Source organism: Psammomys obesus, unplaced genomic scaffold, assembly GCF_907164565.1.
Source record: "Psammomys obesus unplaced genomic scaffold, mPsaObe1.curated_primary_1811, whole genome shotgun sequence".
Taxonomy (NCBI): Eukaryota; Metazoa; Chordata; class Mammalia; order Rodentia; family Muridae; genus Psammomys; species Psammomys obesus.
Window position 1 is genome coordinate 36,952,414 of NW_026596079.1, and position 18,578 is coordinate 36,970,991.

At 39.8% G+C, this 18,578-nt stretch overlaps 1 protein-coding gene across 1 annotated transcript in view; it reads right to left on the minus strand.

Annotated features, from left to right (window-relative positions):
* Positions 1-18,246, minus strand: part of Zfpm2 (zinc finger protein, FOG family member 2) — a 362,370-nt gene extending 344,124 nt beyond the window's left edge. The window contains exons 1-2 of the mRNA XM_055626705.1: positions 18,195-18,246; positions 17,221-17,376 (exon numbers count right to left, since the gene is read on the minus strand). Coding sequence (XP_055482680.1) covers positions 17,221-17,376; positions 18,195-18,246 — 208 coding nt within the window. The remainder of the gene's footprint in view (positions 1-17,220; positions 17,377-18,194) is intronic.
* Between the last annotated feature and the right edge of the window lie 332 nt (positions 18,247-18,578).

The following is an 18,578-nucleotide window of genomic DNA, read 5'->3' on the forward strand; positions in this document are numbered from 1 at the left end:
AAACTGTAAAGCAGTTCTATAGCTTTCATTGAAAAGCTATAGTTATAGCATAGCTCTGTACAATCTACAGATTATAGATTGTATAGCAATCTATAATTAGTTCCACTCTCTTTTGAAATTCATTTTCCTATCAATTAACCACATATAAAACAATGTGATTGAGGAAAATTATCGAGGAATTATTAAGAAAAGTTATTTTTATTTTGGCACATTTAGTTTAGATTTATAAAAAATAGATTATTTTTTCCCACACATAAAAATTAACACTCCAAAAATCTTTGCCAGATTTTTAACTCATAAAACTTGTACACAGTATGGTAAGGAATATAAAAACTGCTGATTGTCCCCTTCTTCCAAAATTCATCCCATTTGTCTTTCTGAGTGAGGATTGATCATCTTACTCAGGGACATCCTTCTTGCTTGGCTTCTTTAGGTGTACAGATTTTAGTATGTTTACCCTATCTTATAGGTCTAGTATCCACTTATAAGTGAATATATACCCTGTGTGTCTTTCTTCTTTTGGGATACCTCACTCAGGATGATCTTTTCTAGATCCCACCATTTACCTGCAAATTTCATGATTTCCTTGTTTTTAATTGCTGAGTAGTATTCCATTGTGTAAATGTACCACAATTTCTGTATCCATTCCTCTGTGGAGGGATATCTGGATTGTTTCCAGGTTCTGGAATAAAGCTGCTACAAACATGGTTGAACAAATATCCTTGTTGTGTACTAACAGGAAACAGGACAGGAGCTTACCACAGAGGACCTCTGAAAGACTCTACCGAGCAGGGTATCAAAGCAGATGATGAGACTCTTAACCAAACTTTGGGCAAAGTGGAGGGAATCTTATGAAAGAAGGAGGAGGTAGTGATATCTGGAGAGGACAGTAGTTCCACAAGGAGACCAACAGATCCAAAATATCTGGGCCCAGGGTTCTTTTCTGAGACTGATACTCCAACCAAGGACCATTCATGGAGATAGCCTCGAACCCCTGCACAGAAGTAGCCCATGGCATCTCAGTGTCCAAATGAGTTCACTAGTAAGGGGAACAAGGACTGTCTCTGACATCAACTCAGTGGTGGGTTCTTTGACCACCTCCCCCTGAGGGGAGGTGAAGCCTTGCCAGGCCACAGAGGAGGACAATGAAGCCAGTCCTGATGAGACTTGATAAGCTAGGCTCAGATGGAAGGGGAGGAGGACCTCCTCTATCAGTGGTCTTGGAGAGAGGAATAAGAAGAGATGAGGGAGAGAGGGAGGGTGGGATTGGGAGGAAAAGAGGGAGGGGCCTAGAGCTGGAATACAAAGTAAATAAACTGTAATTAATATAAAAAATAAAAATTTATTAAAAAACTGCTAATTTTCAAGTCAAATACTGTCTTCTCTGTGGCTTGAGACACCATATTCCCTCCTCGATGAATTTCTGATTTTTTAACAGTTATATGAAAAGCTTATTCATGTTGGTAACATTACTATCTTAGGAAATGGTCAACACGTGAAAGCATTTCATAAAGAACAAAGCTGAGGTTTCCAAGGAAGGATTGGACCTCCAAGTTCTAACTTCATCATGTATTTTGCAAGCTCCAAAAGGAGTGAAGCAAAAAAAAAAAAAAAAAAGTTAGGCAATGGTTAGGAGTGCTTGCTGGACAGTCACATGGACTGGAATTCAGATCTCTGCACACAAAGCCATAGCAAAAATCCCCAAATTCCTGGTCTAAGGAAAGAGGTAACATCTTGCAGCTATACATGCAGAGGCACACACACTAACACATATGTGCATGTGCATATATTCACATGGACACGAAAGATAGAGTACATTTATTTATAAAATATAAGGGATATCATTTATTAATGTCAATAAGCCTAGTTTGTTCTTGTTGGTATTTTTTTTTTTACTTATCTCTTTTTATCCCTTATCTCTTTTATCTCTATCATATGGCTTAAGGGAAACTAGATTGACATCTATTTTTCATTTTTTTGATTTATATATTTTTTTCTAGTTGTGTGTGCACATGTGTGGACACATGCATAGGACAGGGTACCAGCAGATGTCAGAGAACAACTTAGAGAAGTTGGCTCTTTCCTTCCACCATGTGGGTTCTGGGGAACCACATGTATATGTGTGGGGGCGCATGCATAGGACAGTGTCCCTGTGGAGGTCAGAGGGCAACTTAGAAGAGTTGGTTTCCCCTTCATCTGTGTAGGTTCTGGAAATCACACATAGGATCTCAGGCCTGGCAGTATGTGCCTTTACCTACTGCTCCATCTAGCTGGCATTTAATACCTCAGATTTCCAGTTATGCATTTCCCTCTCCTCTCCTCTCTCCTCTCCTCCCCTCCCCTCCCCTCTCCTCTTTCTCTCTGTCTGTCACTCTGTCTCTCTCTCTCTGATTATTTCCTTGTCCTTAAGCTTATCATTATTCATTGCACTTCCTGGGCCTCTGACACGCATTCTCATCTCTGGAGTTAAGTATAAACAATCCTCATTGCTCTCTCTACATTTACCAGGCTCTTGTCACCCACTCTCTTTCTCAAGCCTGGAAGTCAGTTCTTTCTTATAAACTTAGTGACTACACAGAATTTGATTCCAGCTCCAATGCCACATTATTAAAGATAATTCCTCCTACTTCCTCACTGGATCAGACTACCTTTTACCATCATGTTAATAATGTCTGCTGTTAAGCGAGTAGACTCACCTTGGTATCTCACAATGTCTCACAATGCCTGAGACAGCAGGAATTCAATGAAGAATATATCAGATCTGGAAACATTTGGATTCTGTATGTTTTCATTAGCACTGGGCTGGCTTGCTTTGCACTTATTCAACGCATGTGTGTGTATGCTCTCTCTCTCTCTTTCCCTGTGTGTGCATGTGTTTTGTTTGTGTATGTCTGTGTGAATGTGTATATATGTATGTATGTGTGTGTGTGCCACTGCAAGTATGTTTCAATCAGAGAGCAACTTGCTGGTGTTATTTTTTCTTCTATCATGTGTGTTCCGGAGATCAAATTCAAGTAGTCAAGAGTGATGGCAAGTGTTTTTACCTTCTGAGCTATCTGCCTGGTACTGACACTGTATTTTGAGTCATTCATTATTCCAACAAACAAGCAAAGCAAATCCAAACTGTGCATTTTAAGCAGAGGTATTCTCAGCAGGAGGAGGAAAGGAGATCCGGACCTGTAGTCACCTGAAGAACGAGTGTGTATGAATATGATATTAAGGGATTCGGTCTGGACCGTGGCACATAAGTCACTGGTTTGGTGGCTGCTTCCAGGAGTTTGTTCTGCCAGGGAAACCTGGGCCTAATGACGTTCCTGCAGTTCTTTTTTTTTTTTTTAAATTTTATTTTTTTCTTATCAGTTACATTTTATTAACTCTGTATCCCAGCCATGTTCCGCTCCCTCATTCCCTCCTAATCCCACCCTTCCTCCTTCCCTCATCTTCACCGTGCCCCTTTCCAAGTCCACTGATTGGGGGGACCTCCTCCCCATTCATCTGATCCTGTTTTGTCAGGTATCTTCAGGACTGGCTGCAAAGCCCTCCTCTGTGGCCTAACAGGACTGCTCCTCCCTTGGGGGGTGAGAAGGTCAAAGAGCCAGTCATTGAGTTCCTGTTAGAAATAGTCCTTGTTCCCCCACTGTGGGAAACCAATTGGTTACTGAGCTACCACAGGCTACAACTGAGCAGAGGTTCTAGGTTATATCCATACATGGTCCTTGGTTGAATGTCAGTCTCTGAAAAGACCCTGTGCCCATGTATATTTGGTCCTTGTGGATCTTAAGGGGAAAGGTTTCTCAAAAGGAAAATACCAGGTCATGTAAGATTTCTTTTTCCTTAGCTTCACATCTAGCTCTCAACTCCAGAGATTGCCCCAAACATGTTATCACAAGACCCATTCATGTTCCATTTAGGGCCGAGACCTCCCACATCCCCTCCAGCGTCAGTAACAGGAGAAGCTTGGTTCCTGGTGAAAACACCAGGAAAACACAGCCAGCATGCACAACACCTCCCAGGTAGTCAGGAATGGGGGGAACTCTCTGCTCACAGTACTTTAAAAGCCGGGCTCTTCCCAACTCTGGGGGATTCTTTAGACTCTAAGAGTTTATTCAAATTGGATGGATTTGGATTTGGGTATCTAATATAAATTAACATGTTAAGAATCTTACTGAAACCTAAAGCCAAACTTAATATTCTTGACCACTGCTGACTGCTGTGAGTTTACCTGTGTTTGTGAATGGGTTGATGTGGTCCTGTGGGGCCTGACACTATAGGAGGCCTCACTAAGAACATCACCTCCCCATCAGCTGGGAGCAGCCTTACCAGGCCTCAGAGGAAGACAATGCAGCCAGTCCTCATGAGACCTGATAGGCTAGGGTCAGATAGAAGGGGAGGAGGACTTCTTCTATCAGTGGACTTGGAGAGGGGCATGGGAGGAGATGAGGGAGGGAGCTATAGCTGGGATACAAAGTGAATAAACTGTAATTAATAAAAAATTTTGAAAAGAAAAGATTAAAAAAACCACATAAATTGACAATTACAGGAAAGTTCCTGCCTGGGTTACCTGAGGGCTCTGGAGCTAAAGCTTCCTTAGTCTCAGAGGAAACAGGCCTTTGAGCAGTGAGGACCAGAACCCCCTTTCTGGTTAAATTCATAGGCCTGCCTAGAGTGCTCAGGAATTCAGACACCATCGTCAGACTGTCGACAGACCAGCTCCAGAATTCTGAAGCAATATCCAACATTTATTTAAAGTATTCAAATTTTGGGTTTGTTTAACACTATTTTGAACTGTTCTGGGTCTATTATTTGATATAAAACTAATTAAACAATTGTAAAATTAACTACAAAGGAGAATGAGTACCTGTATTATCTGTTTGGCCATGTGAAATATCAACATAACATGCCTAATACACAATTTCCAAAATGTATTTTCATTAATGATCTGCTATGTTGGAGTGACCTTAAATGCCTCAACATAACTGTTTGTATTGTAGAGAAAACACATCATTCTTTCTAATATGGGTTTTCCTTAGAATGCAAACTATGTTTTGTCTTATTATATACACTGGTATAGAATTTTTGTTTCTTATTAAGAATGACTATACATGATCATTTCTCTACTCATGATTAGAATTGGGGGGCAGTTGGAGGGTGATGTGGAAACCTACTAGAGTGGAAACTTCCTGAAACCTATGAGGATGACCCCATTGAGGACTCCTAGCAGTGGAAATGTGGAGCCTGAACTGACCACCTCTGTAACTAGGCTAGGTTTCCAACAGAGGGACTGGGACACCAACCCAGCCACAAAACCTTCAACCTACAACTTGTCTGGCCTGCAAGATACTCTGGAACAATTGTGGCTCAGGGCTGGTGGGAGTGGCCAACCAATGGCTGATCTAACTTGAGGCCCACACCAGGAAATAGAGTCCATAGCCCACAATGTTTGGACGGCCAGGAACCCAAAGATAGATGACCATAGAGACCTAGGATAGAACCAAACATGACTTCCCCGCCCCCCAAAAGGTCAATGAGTCAATGGAATGATCCTTCATGATATTCTGCTATACTAACATACTCATAGATAGATGCCCTGCCCAATCACCCACCAGAGAGGTGTCCCCCAGCATCCAATGTGAATAGATCCAGAGACCCACTGCGAAGCATTAGGCAGAGTTCCAGGGGGAGGAAGACTAGAGGGATCAAGGACATGAGGAGACCACAGGCCAAAGACTCAACTAAGCATGGCTCACATGGGCTCAAGAGACTGTAGCAGCAATCACAGAGCCTGTATGGGTCAGTGCTAGGTCTTCTGCATAAATGTTGTGATTGTTTAGCTTGGGATTTTTGTGGGACTCCTAACAGTGGGAGTGGGGGTGACTTAGACTCCTTTGCCCACTCTTAGCACCCCTTTGCTCCTACTGGATTACCTCATCCAGCCTTGATATGAGGGTTTATGCTTAGTTTTATTGCATCTTGTTATGCCATGTTTGGTTGACATCCTTGGAGGCCTGTCCTTTCCAAAAGGGAAACAGAAGAGTAGACCTGGGAGAGAGGGGAGGTCAGGGGTGGAACTAGGACGAGTGGAGTAAGGAGATGATGTGGTCTAGATGTATTGTTTGAGAGAAGAATGAATGAAAAGGAAAAAAGAATGACTGTATGCTGGTGTTCTCCACAGCTGTCAGCCTCCAGGACAGAGCACAGGGATGTGTACAAGTAAAGCACGCAGATGCAGGCTGGGGAACCCCCCATCACTAAGCCAGCTTCACTCTGTCCACGTGGCATGTGCATTGCTTTGTTTTCGTTAAGCAAAGGCCTTCCTTCCTCTATTCTAAGAGGTAAAATATTCTTTATGTAACCTTTCTTCTGCATCTAAAATAGGCATTAAAGCCATTTATATACATCTGTGTTCACATACCAAAATCAGGTAATCTGGATTCTCAATGTTGGTTAGCCTGCTTGGAATATAGTTTGCATAACCAAAACCCCTAGAAGTTTGTCCAAGACCCCCAAGTAGAGAGCCATATGCTAATCCCAGTGCAACAATAGAACTAGCATCGAATCTCATTGTCAGACCATTGGGCGGGGGTGGAGGATGCTCTTGTGTGTCTCAGCTGGTGATTTCTCCCTTGATAAATTGATGCCTTTAATCCTTAAAAAAGATCTTACCTTCTCACTGTCAGAAAAATATAATCACAGGCTACTGTCTGTGCAGCAGTCCTTTCCATCTCTGCCATGTGCATAAGACTTGGTAAGATACAGCCACTGTCAGGTTTCCGAAGAGTTCCTTGTCTAATCTCTCTCCCCTCCAGATCGTTGATAGAGAACCTGTTAGAATGTATTGCTTGCTTTTCCAGTTCCTGTGTTTATCTCACTTCCACTCTGACCATCTGCTGCACTGCACTTCCTTCAGAAAAGTGAAAAAGTTTTCACAGTGCCCAGAGCTCTGCCTGCAAACAATGCCCTCTCCCTCTCTTCCTTCCTTCCTTTCTGTGCTTTTTACTTAGGTTTATTTTGTGTTAAGGTCAAACTTTTTTAAAGAGTTCAATTTGCAAACATTTCCATGGAGCTGAAATTTCTATTCAAATAGTCATGATGGACTTGTAAACACCCCAGTCATTTATTATTGGCTTCAGCCCAAGTCCACACACTCTGGTTGTGTCCCTGTTCCTTCGAAATTGCATGAAAACAAGAGCACACCATCAGGCAGTGAGAAATTGTGGCCTATTTTATGCTACCATGCGAGGTGACATAACTATTCATTAAGTCTAATTGGTCAAAAGGACTTTCAATATAGCCCTCACATCACTAACACACCCTTTCTATGTACTGAAAACTGTTTTTCTCCTATTAATCATTTAAAGAGGCACTAAATGACAGGGACATTTTAAGCACATTTCTCTCTCTTTTACTTTATTCTTGTTATTTTTTGGTTTTTGTAAAACTCCATGTTTCCCACCCCCCTCTGGTGGAGCTTGTAAGAGTTTTATTGCTGTTGTTGTTTTGTTGGCTTTTGAGAAGGCCCATTTAAAAATATCTTGTGAAAGTAAGGTTTAGACTTCTTCAGATGTTTTTATCTCCTCCTAAAAGAATTATTTAATAACATATACCAGAACAGTATTTTCCTAATTTTATTAAACTCTGATACCCTCTGCTTCATTTTTATTTTTATTTTTGGATTACATTTCTTACTGCCTCGGAGATTGAGTCCCATACTGTAGCCCAGGCTAGCCTCAACTGCACGCAGTCCGATACTGTAGTCCAGGCTAGCTCAACTGCACGCAGTCCCATACTGTAGTCCAGGCTAGCTCAACTGCACGCAGTCCCATACTGTAGTCCAGGCTAGCCTCAACTGCACGCAGTCCCATACTGTAGTCCAGGCTAGCTCAACTGCACGCAGTCCGATACTGTAGCCCAGGCTAGCTCAACTGCACACAGTCCTCTCGCCTCAGCTTCCTGGATATAGGGAATTGGCGTGTGTTAGCCATCACGATCAGGCTCTCTTTTTATGTATGTGTGGAATGTGCATTCATGGGTGCCCATAAATGTGCAAATGAATGTGTGTCTGGATGTACATTCACATGTGTGCTCATACATGAAGAGACCAGAAGTTGTCACTAGGTGTCTTTGTCAGCCGCTCCCCACTTTATTTACTGAGGCAAGGTTTCCCACCTGACACTGAGCCTGCCAGCTGGGGAAGCTATAGCTAGCCAACCAGTGACGAGGGCTCTCCTGCCAGCCTCTGCTTCCCAAATCCTGGAATTAGTGGTTGTCTCCATTCCTGCAGGATGTTTGTGAGTTCTGGGGATCCAAAGTCTGGTCCTCACACTTAGGCTACAGAGGCTCTATCCATTGAGCCATCTTCATTGCCCTCCTCATTTTAATGTGGTATTAACAGTTTTGTGACTTTGACCAAGGTAACAAACCTATGGAAGTTAAAGTAAAAATGATATCTACTCTACAAGACAGTAAGCTGATTGGAAATGGTATGCATAGGACAAGATTGCTGACTTTCAGGGACAAACAGAAAATGAAGGTTGTTATTATCATTATTATGATTATTATAATTGGTGCATAGTGTCAATGCTGATCTGCCTAATCTCAAAAAGAAAAGTGCTGAGGCAGCAATCTGCATTCATTATAAGCATCTATTGGTACAACACATCTAGCTATTTTTATTTGACCTTTTAAGAACAACAAAAAGTGACTGACTTTATTGCTATAATTAAATTCATCATATCACAGCTTTCTACATTTTCCTCTCCACTTTCTATGTTTAGGGCTACCAGAGATAAAGATTATCCCATCAGGTAACAGATGGGCAAATGCCTAATACTGCCTGTTGCTTCTCAAGTGATAACAAAAACATTGAGAGAGTTTTACATACTAACAAGAAAATGCAAATTTTATGTGAGAAGATTAAGAGCTTTGAAACCTATTTGACTTAAATTTACTAAATGGTAGGGCAGAATGATGAAACTGTTCGGAGATTGTGATGTTTAAAGCAGGGGAGACACTGCTATTTCCTGGAAATGTTTCCTATGGTGTGAACATTTTCTCCTAAATCCTAATGCGATCAACAGTTAACATTCAGGAGTGCGAACCAACTTAATTCATATTGTGAAAGTAAATTGGCTACCCAGGCATTGTCAAAATGGCTCATACTTTTTTTGAAATAGAAAAATAAATACTGTTATTATATATAAATGCAAGGCAAACATGAAGATGCTACTCAAATAAAAATAAAAGGAAAAACACTGAGATAAACAGACTTTAAATATAATCATGATTTGATTAAAAACACTTTGAAAAACAGTGAATGTTCCTTCAGCCTAAACATCACCAATAAAATGAAGAAATTAAAATGGGCTTACAAATAGAAGGTTCTTTTATATTATTCAGCTAAATTTAATGATTAAATAATTCAATATCTAGATTAAAACTAAAAGAGACAATCAATAATGCAGGTGTCTCCTAATATCCAGATAGCTAATTTTATATAAATAAAACACCAGATGATTAAACAGATTTTTCTTCATATGACTTTTAACATTCAGAATGAACAACAAACCTAAATAAATCTTACAAGTCAATAGAGCTTCTTGCTTTTGCAAAAGCCTTACTATACCAATGAAAACATTTTCTAAATTATAAGAAAATGGTCTTTATAGTAATTTTCACTTCAACTGTTACACACTTATTGCTTATTTAAAATAAGCATGTCATTCATTAAAAGGGAGCAAGCCTTATCCACTTAGCTGGACCTAAAGAAATATACTTTATTATAACATGATAGTATATCAGAAATTCAAACAGAATGAGTATCAATCACATGTCTTACTAAGTTCTGATTTATTTTGCAAAAGAACTTTAGAAGATTGCACATGCACAATGCTGGTATCCATTTCACAAAAAGAAAAATACACGGAGCTTGTCATTTGCAAAGGATAGGATACGTCATCATACATACAGTATCCTATACAGTATCCACCTATAAATACTCTTATAAATACCGCCGTGTGTACCACTTCATATAATGGAGACAATCAATCATTTTTTACTCTGCTGAATTTTTGTCTTGAGCTAGGGTCTGAGATTAGTTACATAAACAAAGCTTTATTTTGCACCTATATTTGGAACATTAAGTCAAAGAAAAAAAACTAAGTCATCTGGTTTTACCAAAGAATTCCAACAAAACCCTGCCCCTTTCTTCTCTTGTAACTATGGGGTTTGTTGAAATGCCCATCTTCCCAATAATCGTCTTTAAAAAGTTCTCCCCAATTCCAAGTAATAACCATGATGTGGAGATTTTTAACACAGCTACGAAAGAATGACAACACAAAGTCACAGGTGTACTGTGTATCATGAGATTAAAAACACAAGTAGGGCAGTCTCTATTTCTTGTTCCTCAAGGAAACATGACTTTTCAGTTCTCACTGAGGGATAGCCTCTGCAAGAAAAACAGTGATTTTAAAATGCATTACAGCAAAATTTGAAGGAGAAGTGGGCCCAGGAAAATTTAAGGTTTGCCAAGGAACAGTAATGTCATGTGAAGGGAGGGAGGTGGTGGAGAAGGGAAGGCAGGTCCATGCCAAGCAAAGCTGGGGGCTGTTCAATCAGCCCTATCAGCACTCCATCAGTGTCTCCACTCCAGCCAAATCCAGGAAAAACAAGGAGTCAAAGATTCAGGTCAATAAGCTTATAGGCGATTTGCACAAACAGCTCCTCCAGCAAGGAAAAAACAAAGTCATATTGGCTTTTCCTTTCACTCCTTCTCTTTGAACTCCCTGGTCCGAACACACCCTGGAAATGTCAATGTTATATGCAAGAATTTAAGGAGCTGAGCTTCTTAATCCTGTTAAGAAAAAAGGAAGAACTTTGTCTCTAAATATCCCTGTCCTTATTGTGCTGAAAGTGATTACAGCCAACCTGCCTTCTGCAGATTCAGGTTCTGTTACCTGGCATCTGAGAAGGCAGTTATGCTTCAGAAAAGCCACGGCCAAGCAGGGAAAGAATGCAACTGAGGAGGACATAGAAATAGACTTCTTCACTGAGAAAATGAAAAGAAAAAGAGAAAAATCTAAAAGACAAAGTAACATAAATTGTCTGAGATGAGAAGCAGCTGAAAACAATCAGAAACCCCACATGTTTGAGGGCAGTAGAAAAGAGCGATGTGAATAATCTAGGCTTAGGTTTTTATATAAAATCCAAGGAAAAGATACAGCTTTTCCACTCTTACTTATTTTTAAACAAAACTACAAAAGCTGATAAAGGAGAGGGGGAGAGAAGAGAGACAGCTCTGATAGAGAAAAGGGAAAGATGGGAGGGACAGCTTTGATAGAAGAAAAAGGAAAGGGGAGGGACAGCTCAATGGGTCTAGCAGGCATCTCCTTAAACATAGTAATGAAACCTGAAACCTGCTCCAATTTGTTCCAATTTACTGGCTTCCTACCCTTTGTTTTTCTTATTCAAGGATGTGAGAATCTGTAGAAAACACTGACCCAACTCTGCTAAGGTGGAAAAGAGAAAGGTGACACAGATTGTCCCCAAACACCCACAAGGTGCTACTGTGGTATTTATATTAATGAGCTACAGATGGAGTCTCATCAAGCTCTTGGCTAAAAGGATGATTCTGATTGGGTGATTTGTATTTCCTGACAGTTTCTCCAATGCATGTGTCTCAGTTTCCTGCCCACACCTTAGTTTTCTACAGTCTGTTCTTCCTTAAACAATGCAAGGTGCCTCCTGACTTTGCATCTTCTGTAGCATCCATACCCACGCACCCACCCTCCTTTCACAACCCCTTTCCCTGCTCCTCCCACAGTGGTGGAACCCAGCACCAGTTCCTGGAGCAGCAAGTCCCCCCTCTCAGGCTCTCTGCTGTCCTCTATTGGCTTTGTCCAAGATGAGCCTCTCAGGTGGACACAGGTGAGTATGTCTAAAGCTTGCCACTCCCCCTCCCCTCCCCCTCCCCTCCCCCTCCTTAGAGTCTACCTTCCCCATTGCTCCTCATGGAAATCAAAATTGTGTCCCCACACATAATGTCACCCCACCACCTTGCCTGGTCTTGCTTTCCCTCAGGGCTCAGTGCTGCCCTCCGCACACTGTATCAGACTGATTCCTTCATCAACTCCTTTTTTCTTCAGAAAAGGGTTGTTGTTGGTTACTGTAGATGCATATTACTGTGAGTTGAGCACCACTGAATTTATCTGTGAAACAGGACTAGAAGCTGCTGATAACTTGATTCACTATCTGTGTGCTTTTTTTTTAAAAAAATATTTAATTTATTATTCATTACAATTTATTAACTTTGTGTCCTGGCTGTAGCCCCCTCGCTCATCTTCTCCAGGTCCCACCCTCCTTCCCTCATCTCATCCTATGCTCCTCCCCTAGTCCACTGATAGGGACTCATAGCCAAACTTTGGACAGAGTGCAGGGAATCTCATGGAAGAAAGAGGAGAAGGAAAGACCTGGAAGAGACAGGAACTCTGCAAGGAGACCAAGAGAGACAAAAAATCTGGACTCAGGAGCCCCTGCAGAGAGAGATGCACCAATGAAGGACCGTGCATGGAGAGGACCTAGCCCCCCTGCTCAAATCTGCGTACTTTTTAAACTTTCATGTCCTATTAACTACTTCTAGGGCTAGTGCTGATTCCAACACTGAGTAACTGCACTTCTATTCTATGCTCTTAACACAGCTTACAATGTTTCATTTCAGAAGCGTGCTTAAAATATTCTTCCCCTTTCTAAATAGTCCTTTTATTGACCCTTTGACTATGAAAAAACATCCATCATTACACAATATGTTTCCTTATTTCATGGAATTCCATTTTGCAGCCTTTTTGTCAACTCTGATCTTCCCCAATGCCCCTCAGAGGTGCACATCACCCATCAATTTTTCCAATCATTACTTATATCTAGATAGAAGGAAAAGAAGTTGAGTTTTCTCCCGTACTATGACAAGGTTTATAGTATTATATTATTTCTTAGCTTCTTTAGAGACCATAACATCACAGAACAAATTCTAAAGGCGCACAGTAACTTTCCAGATCATTGTTATTGACAACTCAGATTATCTTTGACATGTAGTATTTGGATATATTTTTCCACAACTCAGCAACTTACTACATTACAGCAACACCCATATGACACTGTCCTTCCTGTTCTCACATCCTGCGACACATTTCTGAAATGTACCTCAAAACATATTTCCTTCACTTCAGTCATTAACTAACCTAAATATTTCAGTAAGAGATCCCACTTTTACTAATTATTAACACTAGGCTTAGTTTTACACATGTGTGAATATATGACCATATTTTCTACATTAAAGAGAGACAGGAAGATGAAATAACTAAAGCAAATAATTCAGTTCCACAGGAAATGTGTGGCACTTATAAGCCCTGTGTCGATGTCTTAGTCATCTGTAAATTCAAGGAAATAATTCTTGCTTGTTTCCTTCCTGTCACAGATGCTCTGAAGGCAATAAGCCAAGCAGCTTAGGACAAAATATGTTATGACTTGAGCCATAATTTTACATTTTGTCTAACAGTTTAAAACATCAGAGGCTCAAACCAGTAGACAAAGCAACTTATTGTAAGTAAGGTTCTTCCTTTGTGAAGATGGACAACATGAAGCTAACCCAAACCAAGATATGACTTAGGGATCGTCTGCAGAATGTTAGGCCTGCAACTGGAACAAGGGTATCTCTGAGATATAGTCAGGTAACTGAGAACGTAACATATTAAAGAGACATAACGTGCATGTGGGAATTCTGTGTGATGTCACATTACTAGGCTGCACTTTGCAATATTGAAACACATGGGTTAGAGCAACACATAGGTTTAATAGTTATGACTTATTCCACATGTGTACAAAATCTTGACATTCAGCTGGAAAATAGATATGAGTGAAATAAAGAAAAATGTACAATAAAAAGTAAACTATCAGTCTCCCCATTGAAAATATCCTGCATGGTATGGACTACCAAAAAAGTAGGAGCTTTGATCTACAGTAAGCAGTTCATAGATATTTAAAGAATGAAAGTGTTTTTTTTTTCTTGTATTCTTAAAAAACTGAACAGCTACAATAGCGTATCATGACTTTCATGTGAAATCTAGTACTAAAATTTCAGTGAAAATACAGTCACTTCATAAATATGCTTCTTATTCTCTCCTGAACATGTGCCAGTATCTGTTGCTTGAAGAATTAAGATACTCTACTCATTCTTTTGTGGTATGAGATCTTAAGCAAACAATTGTTTATCAAGGAAATACACCTACTATTTAAAAATGTTATCTATGAGAGCCATTTAGATCAAAGCTAGATTTTGATAATGAAATGATCTTCAGGCAAATAAACTCCAAACAATCTAATTCATTCTTTTATATAGTATGACAATTTTAGAGTTGTCACAAATGATCAGAAATGCTAACAGAAACATCAGTGTTTCAGAGAAAATACTGGTTTTAAGGAGAAAAATTCATACCCATTTTGTCAGTCACAATACTGATTTCCTTAAGCCCTACTGTTTTAGTGGATGACCTCTCTACCCTCTTCACTCCACAGGAAGCATAAGCATGTGTCACTGAGCCAGGTGTGACTTTCTGCACAGTGATTAGGGTCTGCTTCTCAAGTGAGAATAATTTCCTTCAATTGCATTTAAAGAGCACAAGTTAGATGATGAGACAAGAGAGAGCAGAGAGAGAGGAAAAGATAGAGAACAAGAGAGACAAGGAGAGAGTGAGGGGAGAGGGAGGCAGACAGAGAGTGAGCCAGGAAGATAACCGTGGTCCTTGTATATCGAGAGGGTACAGTATCTGTCAGCCTTGTGTGCCTTGCACAGCAGTGTCAACTGACTTCTGGGGGAATTCCTAGGAGTCATGGTCTATGAGAATAAAAAATGTAATTCTCTCTTATTACACAAGACCGCAGTAAAATGAATCATTAAGACTGGCATTTATAGTAAACATTTTACATAAAAAATAATACATCTTATTCTTACAGATGACATTTAGTAACTGAACATGATGGGATTGTTTTATAATGTACATATTATACAGTATTTACTACAATGTGTTATTGTTTGTTATACATTTAAAATAGCTTAGTAATTCCCAAGTATCTACGAAATATTAACAGTCATAATAACTGTCAGTCACTGTTTTTCTAATTCCCCAAATACTTGAGTCCAGATTCTTGTTAGTGTGGATGAATAGTATTGTTTCATAAATACTGTCCTCAAAAAACTGCTTACTCATCTGCCTCCAACAAATTAGCTAAAGTTGTAACTTTATTAAGCTCTTTTATTATACACAAACATTCAGTAGTGAGCATCCCCAAATTAAAAATGCATATAACATTTACTATTGACCTAATTAATGCAATTATTAATTTTATTTATTTTAATTACTTTAGTTACATAACTAAATATATAAATTTATGTCTTAACTCTTTAACCATAAGAGCCCAAAGAGAGGAAAGGACGAGTGCCTTTCGTCCGGGGCTTTTCTCGCTTTTTTTAAATGATACTGTAACATAAGATAGATACTTTATAATAAACAGAGAAATATAAATATTGTGAAAAAAGTAAAATAAGATGGTGTCAGATGTAATTTAAAAACCAATATACCTCAATACCTCAGCTGCTGCTTACAGATCTTCAAGAGACAGATGCAGAATCCAGAATATCTAAAGGAAATACTAAATTAGCCTGAAATCTGAGTATGGGGAGAAGAGGTTTTTAACCATAACCTTCTCATTTTTAGTCAAACTTGTCTGTCTTAGGAGACAAGCACCTGTCACTATCTACTGTTGGCTCTCTGGGACAGCCCAGCGCGGCTGGAGCGCTGCAGACAGAGGGACAGGAATGAGGGGCTTCCGCGCAGACACCTTCAGCAGGACACTGTGCTACTGGAGCTTTAATAACATTCGTCCATACACGTGACCATCAAGCTGGGTACATTGGCCATCTTTACGATATTATATCTGCAACCTCGCTTTCAGACTGTTGAGTCCAGTCAGCACACTCGCCCCCCCTCTTCCGGCTGTCTAAAGGGATAGGCAGTCTGACTGAAAATGGCATGCTTACACAAGCACTCCCACATACAATATCCACAGGTGGAGGCACACAGGCAGGCTCACTCAGCCACTTCGCTGCCTGGGATGTGCTCATGCTGAATCAGCGGAAGCAGCTGTCCTAATTCTAGGAGATTACCCCAACACTTATGACACTGTGTGACAACATGGTAGAAACAGAAGTCCTACCCCACTGGAGAGACTAAACTAACTGGTGAAAATAATAAAAAATAAATAAATTGTGTCATGTGAGATCATAAAATTACTTTTAAAAGTGAGAAAAAAAAACCCCACAGATATGCCAGGTAATGTCATGGTAATGATTAAGGTAAAGGTTAGGAATAAACTGAGATTTGTCTCAGGTGCTTCTTGGATTATTATATATATCTGTGTGTGTGTGTGTGTGTATGTTTGTATGTGTGTGTATGTTTGTATGTGTGTGTATATATGTGTGTATGTGTATCTATGTGTATATGCATATGTTTGTGTATGTGTGTATGCGTGTGTGCATGTATATACATGTGTGTGTGCATGTGTACATATATGTGTTTGTATGTATGTATGTGTGTATGTCTGTATGCTTCTATTTGTGTATATGTGTGTGTGTTTGTCTGTGTTGTGTGTATGTGTATGTGTGTGTCCAAAGAGGATGCACAGAGGAAAACATCATGTATCTCTTTTTCTAGCAATAACCTGACATGAGCAGTGTTGGCAGTGACAATAAACAGCCAGAGTACTCAGTTTTCAGAAGTACTGATCCAGACCCTGTATGCACAGCTCAGTGCGTATGGTAAGCATTAGAGCTGTGTAAACTGTTGGAATTCAGTAACTACTCGTTGAAAGAAGAAACTTGATAAACATCAAAACTGCTATAGCTAGTTGGCCAACCAACAAGAACATTAACTAAGAGAACTGGCTGGTCAGTCTTAACCTATTTGAATCCAAAAAATATATATTATTATCAAAATAAATTGTTTAAATGGCAAAAGAGCTTCTTTATTAAATAATCTTCCATATTAACAGATCATTGCATTATGTGTCAGTACTTTTATTCCATCCCAAGGTTCATTTAAAACAAACAAAACAAAACAAAATTTTCAAGCCATTCCATGGGTGGAATCCCATCCTATGTCCACCATCAACAGTTACCTTTGTTACAAAAGAACTCCGCTTCTTCACAGCTCAGATTTTCTGGACCAAGTTCTGTGGGGAAGCTTTCCTCCATCGGAAAGTCTTTCGTGATGACTCCTGCCTCCTCTGATGGACACTCTTCTTCCTCATCTTCAATGGCATCTTCCAGCGGCCCTTGAAAGAGAATCAGGGACACTGTACCAACAACATTCTAGGAAGGTTGTGAAATAAAACTCCTCTGAGCAGAGCCGTTTCATTACAGAGGTGAGGAAAGGGAACTGCAGGAAGTCATCTCAGGGGGCTCACACATGCAACACTACATGAGAAACAGTTTTAAGGGACGTGAACATGCTCAGGGTATAATAAGTACTTGTCTGGAAACTTACAAAATAAATTTTAAAAAGTTGAAAAAAAAGACACACTGCATTTTTTGAGAAGACAAAGAAAGCAGACCTCTGAAGAGATGACATACAAAATAACTTCCGTCTCATTTACCTTCCCACCACAGCACTGAGCCCTAAACATGCATATATACATACATATATTCATTCATATTCATTCTGTCTTGAAGAGCAAACCTGTGCACACTATGTTCATTTGTTAGAATTAACAGCTTGGTAAAGAGCACGAGTCTCCCTTACACTGCTGAACAATTTTACCTGCGATTTTAATAAAGATTTACAGTAATTGAATGCATTTTAATTGAACTGAGATTTTAATAAAGTCTATACTTTTAGAAATCCATCTTAAGACTGGATTCCAAGAAAAGATTTCATTATATGTGTTTGAGGCTTGAAGAAAAATTACATATTTCTCTCCCTGATGAAAGCATAACCCTATTCACAATTAATTGAATTTTTTCTGAAATGAAAAATAGTTTTCTAATGAAAAAAATGTAATTTGTATTTATGTGATACTTTTTCAGTAATAAAAATACAACTCCCTTGGAAAGAATTAGAGTGAGGTGCACTACATTAATGGACCTATCTGACTGAAAGGAAAGGGAGGGCTGCGGTTGTTCAGGGGCTCGGAAATGGACGACATGGGAACGCCGTGCTGCTAAAGAATCAACTTAGCCTGCTCATTTCACTAAGTCTAAGCCTGCCTTTGCTCCTAAGGAAGTAACATAGCATTTTCATCCACAGAGCACAGTTACGATAATCTGCGCTAATCGTCACTCTGTCACTGTTCTTGACAGGATAAAATCCTTCCAGGAGTATGCTCCTCTTCTCTTCTCTTCTCTTCTCTTCTCTTCTCTTCTCTTCTCTTCTCTTCTCTTCTCTTCTCTTCTCTTCTCTTCTCTTCTCTTCTCTTCTCTTCTCTTCTCTTCTCTCCTCTCCTCCCCTCCCCTCCCCTCCCCTCCCCTCCTCTCCTCT